This window comes from Chrysochloris asiatica, unplaced genomic scaffold (assembly GCF_000296735.1).
Source record: "Chrysochloris asiatica unplaced genomic scaffold, ChrAsi1.0 scaffold00052, whole genome shotgun sequence".
NCBI lineage: Eukaryota > Metazoa > Chordata > Mammalia > Afrosoricida > Chrysochloridae > Chrysochloris > Chrysochloris asiatica.
The window spans coordinates 4505377-4523193 of NW_006408570.1; the positions used below are offsets into that span (position 1 = coordinate 4505377).

Here is a 17817-nt window from a genome sequence, read left to right on the forward strand (position 1 = left end):
GCCAACGATAACTAAAAAGTAGTTGCAGCAGTACATCCACAGGGAATGCCAGAAATTGAAGCCAAATTCAGAAGAAGGCATAAAATGAGGGATATCATTGCTGATATCAGGTGGATTTTGACTGAAAGCAGAGAATACCAGAAAGATATTTACTTGTGCTTTATTGATTATGCAAAGGCATTCGACTATGTGGATCATATTAAACTATGGATAACATTGTGAAGTATAGGAATTCCAGAACAGTTCATTGTGTTGATGTGGAACTTATCCATAGACCAGGAGGCAGTTGTCAGAATGGAACAAGGAAATACTGTGTGGTTTAAAATCTGGAAAGGTGTAAGTCTGGTGAAAGAATCACCACACTTATTCAATCTGTATGCTGAGCAGTATGATATCAGGATTGAATGAAGACTCATTAAAAACCTGGGATATGCAGATAACACAGCCTAGCTTTCTGAAAGAGAAGAGGACTTGAATTGCTTAATGATGGAGATGAAAGACTTTAAGTAAGTATGAATTACACTTAAACATAAAACAAAAATCCTCACAAATGGACAATAAGCAGCTTTTTTTTTTTTTTTTTTGAAAGTTTCTATTGTGGATAGAAGGAGCTCTGGTAGCGTAGTGGTTATGAATCGGGCTGCTAACCTCAAGATTGACAGTTTGAAACTACCAACGGTTCCGTAGGAGAAAGATGAGGCCGTCTGTTCCCGTAAAGATTTACAGCCTTGGAAACCCTTTGTAGGGTCACTATGAGTCAAAACCGACTCCGTGGTACTTAACAACAACAATTGTGGATAGAGTGAAGTTTACATTCAACAAATCATACACCTTGTTTCATTACAATGATTATAATCTCCTCCATGTACCATCAGTTAACAATATTTCTCTCTTATTCATTTTAGCTATTTAAAAAAAAATTTTTTTTTAACCACACTTGGGCATATATAATAATTTACACCTCCAAAGGGCACATTCTGCTAGTCTGCCTCTTGGCCACCAGCTCTTAGTCCCTCTCTTCCTATGAATTTAGAGTCCTCAGCCACTCCCCCTCTCCTTGTCCCCATCTCTGCCTCGGCCTCTGGCATTGCATCTTCTCTGGATAAGGTCCCACATTCCACTTGTACTCTTCTACCTTGATAGTCCTAGGGTCCTCTGTTTCTGGACTTTAAGATTAACCACTCCCCGGTTTTTGTTACAAAACTTCTACCTTTACAATTGTGACAGTCAAAATTAGTAGTAATGATAACTATTAAATTATATGAATCTTATCCCCATCTCTTTTCACCAGACTCATCTTGTTGTCATGTGTTGTGGAGTCGGTTCCAACTCATAGCGACCCTGTACAGGGTTTACGAGGCTGTAAATCTTTACGGGAGCAGAAAGCCTCATCTCATCTTTCTCCCGTGGAGACAAGATGAAAACTATTCAGCTATTCAGTGGGGACTCTTCCCCCACTCCCCCCCCCCCACACCAATACTCTGAAACTAAACTCCCTCTTGAAACTTTGCAAGCCAGTCACTTCGTGCCTTCATCGCCCCCCCTCTAGGTAGACAATGTCTAAATTGCCTGTCCCTATCTACCCTGTGTACAGAGGGGAAAGCATTAACACTTGATGTGAAGACTCCTTCCTTCTCTGTTGATATTTAGAGTTACTGCCTCCCTGAGTATAGGTCAGGTTCATCAAATTGTAGCAATTTACCCTTGTTTCCTTTATAAAAAAAAATTTTTTTTTTTTTTGGTAATCTTCCTCTAGTCGAGCTCTGATTATCAAGCCTTTGAGGCTAGGTCAAATGGGTACTGTCTGCAAGTTTGGGTGTTCTTGTGCATCTCCCCTCACTTCATATCAGCTGGATGCTTCACTCTCAACTCTAGCCCTCTGTGGCTATGTCCTTGTCCATGGGTTCAAGTGTCCCCAGGTCTCACTACACTTTGGACAAACCAGCCATTCCTCTCTCTCTCATCTCCAGGTCAACAGGAGTCAATGGAATGTGGCTGAACTCAGCCCTTTTTTTTTCTCAGCCCATTTCTTCATTGCTGCCTTTCCCCCTCTTCCACTCACTAGTAGACCAATGTGGTCGCCAAAAAGCTAATATGCCTGTCTATATGTTCCCTTTGAGTTTCAGTCTTAGGGGGAAGTTTTTCCTGAAGAAACTTGATTACTTGCATTGATGGCTTCCTGGTGAACAGCTTGCTTATTCTTGTAGTAGCCAATCATGCTGACATTTTTGTTTTGGGTTTTTCTTGATGATCTTTCTTTGAAGATGTATCTTCTGTTGCTGTAGCTGTTCCAGGCTGGTCTCCTTGTCCTTTCTAGTGGGAATGTTCCACATCATAAGGTTCTGGATGAGACTCAGGATTCCACCTAAGGTCCTATACTGTGCAAAGGCTTTGCAAGAAGCCTATTTCACTGGGCAAGTTCTAGAACCCCTTTTAGATACTCCAATTAGTTATAGGCTGAAGACGGGCTAACAAGTTTTCTGTAATCATGTTTCCCAACATTCCTTTCTATCCACTCAAGTGTCTATTTTACAGTAGTAGGCAAGAGAAACCAATATTCATAAGACAGTCAAGCATTTTAGTATTCTTTCCCTTCTTCAAACTATGCCTAGATCACAGAGCCCTGTTCCAAGGTTGAGCATGCATCACTATTTACTTCTGTCCCACTTAGGCCATTCAAACCTGTCTCCGTGTTCCCTTATCTATCTTGGTCTTACATCTCCTCCCCCTTCTTGTATTGCCCTCCCCAACACCCAAACTAAACCCCCCACCCCAACGCCACTGTTGTGGTTACCTTATATTCCATTAAGTCTTCCCTCTATTTAAGATAGTATATTTTATCCTGTAATCTACCTGACCTTCTTACCACCTGAATCTCTGTTCCTCTGTGTTTACCTTCTTTCACATTGTAATTGTTTTGATCATAGCCTGACCTCCCAGATCTGTTATAATTTTATTCTGTTCTTGATATTTCCATTTTTCAATTGAGTTCAGGGTGATGCTGCCACGTACGTCATTCTCTGGTTGTTGTCTGTTATTGTTGGTTCTTAGTCCACAGAACTTCTTTTAGAATGTTTTTCATAGCAGGGCTGGCTTTGGCAAAATCCCTTAGCTTCTGTTTATCCTGGAATGTTTTGGTTACACCATCATATTTGATTGATAGCTTTGTTACGTAGAGCATTCTTGGTTGACAGTTTTTTTTTTTCTTTGAGGGTTTTATATATGTCTTCCCATTACCTTCTTGCCTGCATGGTTTCTATTCAGAGATCTGAGCTTAATCTGATTTGCTTGACTTTGTTACACATCTCTTTTCCCTAGCTGCTTTCAGGATTCTGTCTTTATCTTTGATTTTGGAGAGCTTGATTATTATATGTCTTGGTGATTATCTTTTAGGGTCTATCCTTCCTGGGGTTCACTGAGCTTCTTGAATGCTTATCTTTTGGCTTTTCAGGATGTTAGGAAAATTTTCCTCCAGAAGCTCTTCAGCTATCTCCTCTGTGGACTTGTGTGATTCTTCCTGTTCCAGAATGCCGATAATTCTTAAGTTATTCGTCTTCATGTTGTCCGACATGAATCTTAGGCCTTCTTCAGATTTTTTTTTTTATCCTTTTTTGTGTTGAGAGATTTATCTTCTAGCTCATTAGTTCTGGTTTCTATCTCTTCAATTCTACTCCTTTGCCATTTCAGTGTATTGTCCGTTTCTGATATTTTATTATTAATTGTTTGGACCTCTTTCTGTAGGTTTTGAATTGTTTCCAATGCTGTATTTATCTTATTTGATTTTTCCTGTGGCACTTTCCTGACTTCTTCCTTATTTTTCTCAACTCCATTATATAGTGTTTTGATACATTTTATAATCATTTTTCTGAATTCCTTCTCAGGCATTTCCAAAGCCTGCCCATCTTGCAGTATGGATGGAGTATAGGTTTACTTCCAGTTCATTTGCCTCAGTCACTTTATCTCGTTTCTGGATATGTGCTGATATGGTCATTTTTCTGTTTTGGGGGCATATTCAGGAGTTATCTGTGGCCTTTATACTTACATGAATGTGTATTTTTTTATTTTTTATGCTTTGTAATTGCCTCCAGGTATATGTGATTAGGAGATGGGCTTACCTTTTCATTTTTCTCCCTGAGAAATTTCAAGATGTCACTGTTGGTCATTGTGACATAACTCAGGATTTAATTTTCGGCCAATTTCCTTTTTAGTTTGCCTGTCCCACTCCACAACCCCCGTTCAGGCCTTTTTCACAGTGATAAACAGTTCAGAGCCGGCTGTGGCTGTTTTGCACTGCTGTTTGGTCTTAAGTGGAAACTGTCACTTTAAAGTTCAAGGAGATCTGTGTGCATGCGTAGTAGAATGCTCTGGGGGTGTGGTGGGGTGTTCACTTGCTCAGGCACCCACTCTAGACCAGAATGGAGGAGTGCTGACAGTGAGAGACTAATGAACGGATATAAAAAAAAAAAAGGATGTCCACACCTTTATCTCTGCCCTTCTATCAGGCATCCGTGGCTGCTGTGATCCTTCCCCCACTTGGTCTCTCCCAAGGTGGCGGCTCTGGGAGCAGCTGAGTGTCTTGAATTAGAAAGCAATGGATTTCTTGCTTCTGCTACAAATTACCCTAGCTATAAGCCTTCCAACCTTCTAAATATTCTTTTATATGTGATTCAGAGTTCTGGCACCATCCCCTGAAACCACCTTGGTCCAGTATTCTGTGTTGTTGCTGATGGATCTCCTCACTGCACTTCTGTCCGATCCACCATCTTGTTTGTTCTCCAATAAGTAGTGTCTTGATTGTTGTTGTATGCCATCGAGTCGGTTCTGACTCACTGTGACCTTGTATAGGTTTTCCGAGGAGCGGCTGGTGAGTTTGAACCACTGATCTTGCAGTTAAAACTGACCTTGAGGTCCAATGCTTATCCTATGGCACCACACAAAATATTGAAATTGTCAAGGATTTCATTTTTGTTTGATCCACAATCAAGATTTCATTTTACTTTGATCCACGGAAGAATGATTAAATTTGTCTTGGAAGAATTACAGCCTGATTGCTCCTTAGAAGGGAGGATGGCAAGACTTTGTCTTACATACTTTGGATGTATTGTCAAGAGGGACTGATTAATCCCTGGAGAAGGTCATCATGCTTGGTAAAGTAGAAAGGGAAAAGAGAGTGACTCTTTTTTTTTTTAATTTTTAATTTTGAAATGTGTGATAATTTACATGGGAGAACATCAGTTTTACACCATCATTTCATTGCCATGATTATAATCTCCTTTGTGCATCATCATTCAACAGTATTTGCTCCTATTCTCTTTGTTTTTTGGTTTTATTTGGAAGAGGGGATGTACACAAAAACAGGAATATATAATCATTTAAACAACCAAAGGGCACAACTGTAAGCTTGCCTCCTGGCCGCCAGCTCTTAGTCCCTCTCTTCCCATGAATGTAGATTCCTCAGCTGCTCTCTCTCTCCATGTCCTCTTCTCTGTCTTCATCTCTGGTGTCACTGCTTCTTTGGATAAGGTACTGCATTCTGCTTATGGTCTTCTCCCTTTATGGTCCTAGGGTCCTCTGTTTCTGGACTGTAAGATTAACTGCTCCCCTGTTTTTGTTATAAAACTCCCTTTACAGTTGTGACAGTCACAATTAATCATGATAACGATTACTCACTGTTGAATCATAACAATCTTATCCTTATAAAAGAGGGAGACTCAATGGAATGGACTTGCACAGTGGTTACAACAGTGGTCTCAAACAGAAAAGACTGTGAAGATTACACATGAACGGACAGTGTTTTTGTTGTACATAGAGTTGCTAAAAAAGTCTGAATTTATGGATGTGTTATTACCAATTCATTGTTTAAAAACCGATAAATGTTTTGAAGCCATGAAAATATTTTTTTCTCAAAGTTTATCAGCTAATTTTAACATCCATGAGTAGAACTTGCAGCAATATCTTTTTCTTTTCATTTTTAAAAAAGCATTCATTTTGAGTGCCACAAGATGCTCCAGATTCATCCATGTTCATCTTGTATGTTCCTTGTACCTGCCTTAGAATGAGCATTTTTCTCCAAAGAGATGCTTTTTAAGTTCTGTCATTTACAAAGTGGTTTCTGGAATGTGAGAACTTTGATTGCTGCTTCTATACTTTTACTCTTTCCTTTTCTCTTATTGCAAATGGCATCTTTTTCCTACCCTAGAGCAAACCCTTTAAGGCCTAGATCACCTCTCAATTCACATACTGTCAGCGTGGATAAGACTCTTATTAAATTCTCAAATGATCTTCAGTTTTCTATTTCCATAGCAGTTGTAGGTTAAACTAACCAAGTTACCCTGATAACTGTCTTGTGGTCATGAATTCTTTTATATTATCCAACAAACCAAGGTAAGGACTGTGTCTTATTTTCTTTTTCCTCCCCAGTGTTTATACACTCATAAATACTCAACAAATATTTGAAATTCCAGAAGTACCATATATCCTTAATTATGGTGACTTACTAAATGAAAAATAATAAAAACTACAGGATAAACATCTCCATGAGCATTTAGATTTTTTGGTAACATTCCCTCTGATACTAGTAGAAGATTGATGCTTAAGCAGACTTACTGAAGCGTCTATTTTTTCCTTTCCCATGAATTTTTAGCTTCTGTCTTCAGTGTACTACTCAGGTTGTTGGGGCTCAGATCATGAATGAAACCTCCCTAGTGCTAATTCCATTGGACATTTGGGTCCTCTTTGTATTTGACCTCTCAGCAACATTCTCGTATTGACCGTTCTCTCTGTAGTAAAATACTCTTTGTTTTGTTTCCCTTGCAGTATATTTACTTTATTTTCTTCCTACTTTGAATACTACTTCTTCTTGCTTGGTTTTTATTTTTGTTAATTTATTTTTTGGTCCTTTCCTCTCCTATCTCATGTTTGTATATGAAGTTTTTCAAAGGAATAATTAATTCAACAAGAATATTGTTTTTAAAAATGTCGTTGAATCAGTACCAACTCATAGCTACCCTGTATAGCGGCTGGTGACTTTGAACTGCCGACTTTGTGGTTCAAACCAACCTTGCTGTCCACAGCACATTATCCATCAGTGCCACACCATGAATATACACACCACTATGTCAACACTGGTTGGCGCTGTGGGCTAAATGCGTCAGACTGCAAAGTCGTTTGAATTGCCAGGTCAGTGATTCAAGCTGACCAGCTGTTCCTTAGAAACCCTGTACAAGGTCACTATGGGTCGGAATCGACTCAACAGCACTTAACAGCAACAACAAATATCAACACTGGAGTCCTGGTGTGGTTCTATGGGTGAATGCACTGGACTACAAAGTCGTTTGAACTGCAAGGTCGGCGGTTCAAGCTTACCAGTCACCCTTTGGAAACCTATACAGAGTCGCTATGAGTTGGTGCTGACTCATCAGCATTTAACAACAACAACTAAATTCATGTTTAATTAATTATTCCTTTGAAAAATCTCATTAAACAAACATGAGATAGAAGAGGAAAGGACCCCCCCAAAAAACAAAACAAAATAAAAACTGAGCAAGAAGAAACAGTATTTAAAGTTCAAAGTAGGAAGAAAATAAAGTGAATATACTGCAAGGGAAACAAAAAGAAGAATATTTTGTTATGGAGAGAATGGTCAGTAACGAGAATGTTGCTAAGGGTCCACATACTCATATTGTACATATACAGTCTCATTGCCCCTCTTTAAAATGATTTAAAGTTTGATCACTGAATTACAGTGTTAACAGCCAGAGCTTCCCACTTTTAAAATGGGGTTTTCCCTATCAACTAACTTTGGCTCTATGTGAATGTCCACTTCCACACCACCCTTTTGCCTAATGGTTTTGATATTCAGTGTCTACTATATTTTGAAAGAGATTTTGCAGTTTTTGCAAACTTTTATGAGCTGTTTGCAGCTGCTGTTGTTGTGAAGTGCCATCAAGTTAGTCTCTACTCGTAGAGACCCTGTATAGGGTTTCTGAGGAGCAGCTGGTAAGGTTTGAACTGCTGATCTTGTACTGATCCTACAGTGCCACACCAAGGCTCCTACTATAGCTTATATAAAAGGCGTGCTTAATCCCAAAATTCATTTTTCTATAAACAACCGTAGAAAATTTTTATTCAAAAGAAGTAAGTTTTAAAATGGTTACTTATTTTTCTCTGTGTTTCAGATATGTCGGTAACCTTTCCAGAGATGTGACAGAAGCTCTAATTCTCCAGCTCTTTAGCCAAATTGGACCTTGTAAAAACTGCAAAATGATAATGGATGTAAGGGTATTTTACATAGTTAACGTTCTTCTTTTTCATATACTACATAATACCATTATTTCCAAAAACACTTATATTCGTTTATACAATCTTAATTCATATAGATTTTTGTGATTTTATAACAAATCATTTTTGGGTTGCTGAGTTTGTTTCACTAATTAAAAGGAAAAGAGAGGGTCATTTCTACGTTACAATACATTAAGACCTCAGGATTGTTTATTTTTATATGTAGTGTAAAGTGATTGGTTAATCTAGAAATCAGTTATTTTAAAATAGATGCATTATTGCAAATCTTCAATAGAAATATTATAAAGCATATATTCCTATTTTTGTTTATGAAGAAAGGAGATAAAGGAAAGATTTAAGTTTGAAGTGATCTACCTTAAACATAAATCCTCTGCATTGGTTTGCATGCTGCTGGTGTCTGCCTTGTTCACATTTTAGATATTTTCCTGGGGAAAATGATCACTAGGCAAATAGTTAATAGCTGTCTGACCTATAGAAAAGACTAGCTAGCTTAGCCTTTGCCACTTTTTTTTTAAACTTTTCATTGTGAATTGAATGAAAGCTTATAGAGATGATCATTAGTTTTACTTCAACAAATAATACACTTGGTTTCATCCCAGTGTTTGCTATCCTCTCATCCCACTTCCTCCCTGTGGTTTGTATTTCCATTCTACCATCTTTCCTTTCTCTTTTCAACTTTGTCTTTAGGTAAATGTCCTTTGCCATTTTTTGTATTTTTTTGTTTTTGATAACTTTTAAAGTGATCAAAAACAATTACGTATATTCGTAATTATTGTTTTTTTTATATTATTCTAATAACCATCAGGTTGGTGGTTTAAACCCATCAGCCCCTCCAAGAGAGAAAGATGAGGCTCTCTGTTCCTGTAAAGATTTAGTCTCAGAAACCCTTCAGGGCCAGTTCTAGTCTGTTTATTCCAGAGGGTTGCTGAGAGTCAGAAGTAACTCAATAGTAGTTGGTGGACTGAAGTTTAAAAGCTGATGTGTATGCATTGTTGTTGTTGTTAAGTACCATGGAGTTGGTTCTGACTCATAGTGACCCTGCACAGGGTTTCCGAGGCTGTAAATCTTTACGGGAGCAGAATGCTTATCTTTCTCCTGAGGAACGGCTGATAGTTTTGACCTGGTTAAGCCATCCGATTTGTAACCACTACGCTACCAGAGCTCCTTGATGTGTATGCATAGAATCTTTTTATTTAAATATGATTTTCTGGGTAAAAATTAAGTGAAATGAAATTCTTTTTCATTCGTTTGCGATACAGAAAAAGTGCAAGCTCCTTTTGCTAACTGTATTCTAATGCCTGTGAACCTACCTTTGTCATAGAATTCTCACTAAGTATAGCATTCATTTGAAATTTGCAATTTAAAAAATATTTTTATATTTTATGTATTTTTTAATATTAGATAGTCCCCAAATTATGAATTTTGTGGTTGCCTCCTTGCTCTAAAATTCATAGGAATCTTTGCTAGTGATATTTTTAAACTATTAATTATTCATGAAACAAAGTATTTTCCTAGATTCTACTAGCATTTTCAAGTTTTTTTAATTTAACAATATGTGTAAGATTAACGGAAGAATGGACTATAGTATCATTTGGTGTTAACAGGTGTAAAATGAAGGAGCCCTGGTGGCACAATGAGTTAATATTGGGCTGCAGTTTGAACCCCCAGCTATTCCCTGGGAGAAAGATGAGGCAATCTGCTTTCATAAAAGGTTTACAGCCTAGCCTCGGAAACCCTAAGGAGCAGTTCTACTCTGTCCTATACAGTTGCTATGAGTTGGAATCAGTTAGACGGTAGTAGATTAATGGATTAGGTTAAATGTAAGTGTTGGGTGTTTTTTCTTTTGTTTTAATTTACAGTAAGACTTCAGAGGTTCACTTAAAATCAACTACCTGGAACACTGGCAAATAAGAGGAGAGCATTTTTTAAAGGCTAGAGCAGAGAATTTTTTAAAGGTTAACCAGACAAAAAATGGACGCCAGAAAGTTCGTATTCTAAAAACCCATTCTAAAACTAATTGGTTTTCAGAGCCTGGTTACCTGTAGTTCAAAATCAGAAACAGCAAAGAGGTATATGCATATTGTAGCACTAAAAAGAAAACATGATAGGGAAGAGAGAAAAATCATAACAGCAAGACCTGTAAATAGCAGTCTAGTCAAATGTAACCTTTTGTGGCTTAAAGAAATTATTAAATTGTTAAATTGCACTCTTCCTCATGTAGCGACCTGGTTAGGTTCCAAACATTAGCTTGTTAAGTAAAAATCAGCCTTTTGCAAAGATGGAGGACGGCCACATCAGACCACAAAACAGTGGATGGCTACATCATTATCTGCCAGATTATATCATTATGTAACTGCCAAACCTCAAAGAATCATGCCTCAACCGAGTTGACATATACCAGTGTTCGTTAATCTGCAAAATTATCAAATAGTTGATATTTACTATTGTAAATGTGAAATGTTGGATAACAAGATAAGTCAGTAAGTGAGGAGTTAATTTATTTTCTTGCCTAAATGTTTGTGGAATAAACTCTTTGTTTTCCCTGATACCTGAGATGTTGTATAAGACCTGGCACATACACACACAAAGAAATAATGTTGTTTAATTTTAAGGAATTGGGAGTATCAAACTTTAAAATGGATTTTGTGTTTTTTCTCCAATAGACAGCTGGAAATGATCCCTATTGTTTTGTGGAGTTTTATGAGCATCGTCACGCAGCTGCAGCACTAGCTGCTATGAACGGGCGGAAGATAATGGGTAAGGTAAGCGGTCAGAATGAAAGAAGGTGACTTGTACTGGAAACTTCTATATACAGCTTCATTTCTTTTTTTATAAATATTCACAGCAAAATGTCAGTTACTCATATTTGATATGTTGTTGTTGTTGTTAAGTGCTGTGGAGTTAGTTCCCATTCGTAGTGAACCCTGTGTAGGGTTTCCTAGTAATAGAACCTTTCTGTTCAAACTGACATTGGAGTCAAGTGCTTATCCTCTAGCACCACACCATAGAAAAGAAGAAATCGAGATTTAAGAGGACAGAGGCCTGTTAGTATTTCTCATGTTGAAATGTACATGATAAATACTGGAATATTTCTTGATTCAAGTTTGGAGGAAACAGCTAGGAATGCTGGGTGCTAGTGGGGATAAAATAATAGGGGAAAATAGTCATCGATGCTTTAGGTTAGAAAAAATTAGTTGCCTGTTAACATAGAAGCATATAAATTGCAATCTTGTCAACATGATTTGTATAAATGTAGGTTAAAATATTGGTATTTAAACTCTGGCCAAAACTGTTGTCCCCTTAAATATTTCATCTCAAATATATACCCTTCCTAAGATCTAATAATAGATGATTTTAAGCTCTATCTTTATGGGGTATAAATGTAGAAAAAATTTTTTTAGGAAGTCAAAGTGAATTGGGCAACAACTCCCAGCAGCCAAAAGAAAGACACAAGCAGTAAGTATATTTTATACTCTTTGAACGTTTGTTTTCATTGTACACAGTAGTTTTATTGTAAAGCATATAAACATCATACATGTTTGCAGTAATGTTTTGATCGTTATCCTAAGATATGATTTAATGTGTTTGTGTTAATAAATTTAAGAACAAATCTAATCTTTGTCATCAGGTAGTACCGTTGTCAGCACACAGCGTTCACAAGGTAATTGTATCTTCTTAAACATAAAATGAAATCTCTTGAAAAGGGTATCACTAACAACCTGAAGTGTGTGTGTGTTTTTTTTTTTTGTTTGATATTGGTGGGAGGAGGGAGGGAGGGAGTCGTATTTCTATTTGTCTCTCTGGCGATATTTTTCCCCCTTCTTCCCAGTGTTGACCGAGTGTGGCTTGTCCACTACTTTGGTGCTATTTCAAGCTCTCTGACCCCCTTGATAGCAGCTGATGTCTTAGAAATACTTTCATCAACTAAAGGGCAAGATACCCTGCTTCCTTGAAGTCACGATCTGTGCTTCATACCCAGATCTTCAGAATGCTTGAGTTGCTCCTGAAACTGTGTTTCCCAAATGGCAACCAATATGTTGCTTAAGGCCTGCCAAATAGGGGTAATTTTTCTTACCAAATATACTTTATCAAAATTTATATATACATATATGTCCTTTTTGAAGTGTTGGTCCAACTACTTTTAAATGTTTTGGGTTTTTTTTTCAAGAATTGTCTTTTTTAAAAAAAACTTCAGATATGGGATCGTATTTCTCTCCGTTGCTTTTTTAATGACTCTGATATAATCAAAGTGAAGGGATTACTGTTTTCATTCTGTTGCCTTCAGTCTTAGTTCACTTGCACATGGATTCACATAAACTGAATGGTGTAATGTCTGGGCAACCAAAACTGTTGGCTTTTGAGAAAACTGTCAAATACTTTAACATCAAACTGTTGCAATGCAAGGTATTTCTTTGATTGTTCTTCACAAAATATGGTTAAACCAAGTGTATCGTGTAGCTAACTTCAGTAAATTGTCTTAACTAAGGCCAATCTAGTCAACATAATTCACAATACCACTATTTTATTTTAATTTGTTAATGGCTTACCATAGTGGTAAACTGAATAAAAGTAAATAATTACTATTAAAATGGTAACTAAGTTATTAAATTTTTTTTGCAGTACTTAGAATTGCTATATATTAGTTTATATTCTTAGACTAGTATAGTAATTGGTTGTCAAATATAACTGTCAGTTTCAAGTTAGGTATACCAGTCTTTTTAGGAGAATTTTTATGAATTGTCGCCTTGATTCATTATGTTTAAAATAGAGAGGATTTGTATAGATACAGAATAGTGTTTTACTTATACAATAATCCACAAATTATTTTAAGAATACTTTATTGACTTTAGTATTTTTTAAATTCTAAAGTTCTGTTTTTCTTTTCACTTCCCCTTCCTTCCCTTTATAAGATCATTTCCATGTTTTTGTTGGTGATCTCAGTCCAGAAATTACAACTGAAGATATAAAAGCTGCTTTTGCGCCATTTGGAAGAATATCGTAAGTAACTGAAGATAAATTTAAAATGCTTTTAGCTAGAAACAATCTTATGTAGAAGTAATATGAAAATAAGTTTATTGTGAATTTTGAGCACTACTTTTAACGATTGAATATAATGTATTCCATTGTTTAGAGACTATTCAGTTAGATAGCAACAAAAGATTATTTTCCTGTTGATGAATAAATCTTGGTCTTTAATTATTTTAAAATCCTTTTCAATTAGCATTAGCTTCAAAGAATCAAATTTGTCATTGTACATATTAGAGTTTCTTCTATAGATGATATGCTGGCTCGGTCATGATCTAGTAAACGTGTACTGTGACTTAAGGAATTTAGAACTTAGGGCACTTCTGTGATACCATGCATTTTGTTGTTGTTGTTATTTTTTTAAAAAGAAACCTTAACAATTTAACCTTGAAAGCAATTAATAAATGACATTTCTTAGATTGCTTCGATCCTCCTTTTTTTAACTGTTAACAACAGTAGTGCCTCAGTGTTTTGTGAAGCACAGTCTTCTTTGCATCTGTTTTTAATCAGACATTTTATTTTAGGCCTTCTGTAAATAGCTCATTAAAGTAGCTTTATCATAGAAGAACTTAATTATTTTGCAAAAATGCCATATTAGAATAAGAATAACAAGATTATTACAATACTTTTCTTAGAATAAAAGCGGGTTTTTTTTTGTTTTGTTTTGTTTTAAATTTAGAAATGATTTTTTTTTTTAGAATTTCTGGTTGCATTATTTTTGTTCAGACTAGAAGTATAGTAAAAAGGAAATATTAGGTGTAGTTTGGTGTGATGAATAGATCACCAGAGAGGAGAAGGTGAGGAATCTGGAAAGTAATCATCAGTAGCTTTAATGATGAATTTTGGGGGCTTTCTTATGAAGAGTTCATTGGTAAAATGGCAGAACATATTGACTAAGGAATGGCTGTAAATAAGGGACCAACTTTGAAGATATTCACAAAAGTAGGGTTTATAAATGGAATATTCTATTAGGTGACATTTTTGGAAGGTTTTTTATTTCTCATTGTTCCTCATAATCTGCTCTATGTTTTGATATTTAGCTTGCTTTCAAATGTCTACACTAGATAGTCTTAAACCTTTGGTCCCTCAAGGGCTCTATAAATCTGTCTGCAAAATTTTGCAGTATATTTTCATTTTGGTGTGGGAAATCCCTGTAAATTTCATATGAATGCATAGCAGTCATAGAAGTTTAAACCCTGATCCAGATCTTTCATTGCTTCTTCCTCAGAGAATCCTTTCCAAGAGAAATGAGTAAGAGTTGATTATATTTCAAGGCTAACATTTCCTGAAATTAAACTTAAAGCAGACAAAACTTTTCTAACTTTGTTAGTAGATTAAGTAGCTATTTTCTCAAATGCTTTCATTATTGATTGAAGCAGTTTCTGAAAAATCGTAGGAGTTTTAGTTTAGGATTAGTTAAAACTGTTTAACAAATTGGTGAGTTTAAGGTAAATTACATTCAAATTTTAATAATTTTAATACTTTTAATCGTGAGTCAATATTTTTGATAAATTTGGTGTGTGTATATATATATTTATATATATATATACTTTTCTTTAATGAAATTTGATATATTTTTATAGTCTATAGATTGTCTTATGGCCCTCTATAATAGTTGATATGCATAGTATTTTTTTCTGTCTCTGGAAAGAAAAGGTCTTTCTTTAAGTTTAATAATTTTCAGTTGAGGTTAAATAGAATGAGCTAAGGCTATACAAGGGGCTACCTTTACTAAATTAAAAAAATCCATTCTGGCAGTTGGTAGGACAATTTCCTGGTTTATTTAATTTTATTTATTTATTTATTTTGGTTGAAGGAGGTAAACTGATAATGCTATCTTGTAGGGTTCTCAGATATTCTCTGTAGCATGCGTAGTGGTGGCCTATTAAAATATTTTGTATCAAAATTATTATATTTTCATAATTAATACAATTGCAACTCTTCCTGTTCCTTGAGTTTAGGATTGTATGGCAAATTTTGGTATAGAAGTGAATCAACTATACAGTTAAATGCATGTGTGTATTGTATAGATAATTTAATAAGAAGTGACTTGCATTCCTTATCCCTTCTTACCACCATCTCTGACCCTAAACACTTAACAAATCACTCTTAATCTAAAATAATCGTTATGTATACTTTAATATAAAAATTACTTTGCATGGTTTTCTGACTTGGGTTTTTGTTGTGAAAGTGCCTGTTTTGTTCATGTGTCCTGAAAGAACAAGCATTGTGACATACCTGGCTAACTTAAAAGCAGATTGCCTGTGAAGCACAATTTGAGTCCAATTTTTTGAGGTATGGAGTTTTAGCTATCATGGCTGGGTTTTTACTCAATCTCAAATAATAGGGCTCTGGTTATTTTGCAGAGTGTCTCTGAAGAATGGACAGAATTGCCCTGGCTAACTACAAGCTACGGTTCACAGTGGATAAATGTTGGCGTGCTTTTTTACTTTCTGACTTTTTTAAAAATTTGCTTTTATGTCTTGTAGTTTCCAATCAATCTTATGATTGCTATTATAAAATTCAGTATAAAATCTTTTGTTGTAAAGTTTAAAGCTAAGGTGTGTGTCTATATTTTCCTTCAATGATTTAACATTTCTGAAAATGTAAGGTTTTCAAAAGTTATTCAGTTTACCCATAGTCCAAAAGGGGGGTATGAATTAATCTGAGAAAATTAAATAACTAATTTAGGGAAGTATACCTTTTTCATTCTTTTTTGTTTCCAGTTTTCTATTTTAATTTTTTGTTGATTAGGGAGAATATAGTATCAAATAGCAAATGTAAAATTGCATGGTTAAAGAAAGCCATTCATCTACTATACCTTGTAAGTGGTTAAATAATTCATGTGAGCAGCTGCTTTCACCATGCTTAATATTTAAGTTTTTAAAAATTTTTGATTTGGGAGGAAATTTCTGTACAATATATACATATATATTTAAGAAGTTACTGATTTGCATGTTTACAAAATTAAGCCTCATTTGCTAATACATAATAAGTTTTATAGAATAAACAGTGAATTTACATTAAAGGTTCACTTTAATGAAGGTGAAACATGAAAGTGAGTTGTATGTGAAATTCTCACTTTATATAGAAGAACAGTTTGCAATTCTAAATTTCTGATTGTTTCTGATTTCAGAGATGCCCGAGTGGTTAAAGACATGGCAACAGGAAAGTCTAAGGGATATGGCTTTGTCTCCTTTTTCAACAAATGGGTAAGCTCAATAAAAAGTGAATGTGTAGTGCTTTAAGAGTGGAGTGAAAATGTTCAATTTGTTTTAATTTTTCTTCTGTCTGCTATGTGTTCATTTCACTGATCATTAGTACCCTCTTTCATTTGATACTTTATTCAGCATTTATGTAGTACTTGATGCATGCAATGTGCTGGTAAAGTGTTTTTAGAATATAAGTAGTAAAGATGTCAAAATTATCGGCCAAAGTCCTGGTGTGGCGCTGTAGGATAAGTGCTAGACTACTAACCTCAAGGTTTGTGGTTCAAGCCCACTAGTCACTCCTCAAAAACTCTGTACAGTGTTGCTGTGAGTCGAAACCAATTCGATGACACATAACAACAATGTGGGTTTAATACATTGACTTCCTATTTGATATTATGGTAATATAAAAGTGGTAAACAGACTATGTTTCAAGACGTGAGAACCTTGTAAAAAAATAGGTTAATGCACTTAAAAATGCTTCTTTTTTTCCTTCACTCACCAAATGTTTACTGAACATTAATTTGCAGGGACTTGAAATGTCTGGTTTTTACAGAGGATAGTGTGGCTTGTCAAATGAAGATAATGTAGGATGTATAAAGAAGGAAACAGCAAATATTCAGTGTGACACTTGGATAAAATCTTTGGAATATTAGAATATCCTCCATGTAATATAACACTGTAGTTATTTGTGTTTTTAAAAGATCAAAGTATATTGTTTAGTGGAAGGCTAATGCATGAAAAGGAAAGGCCCATATTTGCATGGCAGACATGCATGCATGTGTGTCTGTGTGTGTGTAGTCCGTTTTCCCTTGCAGGGATAAGCAAGAAACTTATGACAGGGTCTTCTTTTTTTTCTTTTTTCCATTTATTTTACGTTTAGTAATAAAAATTATTTTCTATCTCATACATGATTGGATACATATTTTGCTTTAAAATTAATAGTCACAATTGAAGAAACAATGGTTTATTTTTCTAATCAAGTGACCAAACTGCTGAATCTTAAGGCCCCAACAAGCGTTGAATCTTATTATTTTCATTGAACAAGACCTTCTATTTGATTATTCCTGGTACACAGCAATTTTTTTTCTCCAGTAGTTTCCATTTGTCAGATAGTTTAGCTTGGTGACTTTTGCTTTTATGAGATTCTGTCATATGAATCCTCATTTCCAGTGCAATAACTGTTAGCAATATTGCAACATAAGTCCAGCCATCAGGACGTGTCTATCGTGGCTGGCCAAGGAGTCCTGCTTTGGCTGCCAGAGCTTCATTCTGCTGAATA

At 35.5% G+C, this 17817-nt stretch overlaps 1 protein-coding gene across 2 annotated transcripts in view; it reads left to right on the plus strand.

The window, feature by feature from the left end:
• The window catches only part of TIA1 (TIA1 cytotoxic granule-associated RNA binding protein), a 37779-nt gene that overhangs the window by 6077 nt on the left and 13885 nt on the right, over positions 1-17817 (plus strand). Inside the window, exons 2-7 of one of the 2 annotated variants that reach the window (XM_006862920.1) lie at positions 8178-8274; positions 10965-11063; positions 11703-11757; positions 11930-11962; positions 13212-13299; positions 16463-16538. In XM_006862920.1, the coding sequence (XP_006862982.1) occupies positions 8178-8274; positions 10965-11063; positions 11703-11757; positions 11930-11962; positions 13212-13299; positions 16463-16538 (448 nt within the window). The remainder of the gene's footprint in view (positions 1-8177; positions 8275-10964; positions 11064-11702; positions 11758-11929; positions 11963-13211; positions 13300-16462; positions 16539-17817) is intronic. The other variant, XM_006862921.1, reaches the window with a different exon arrangement.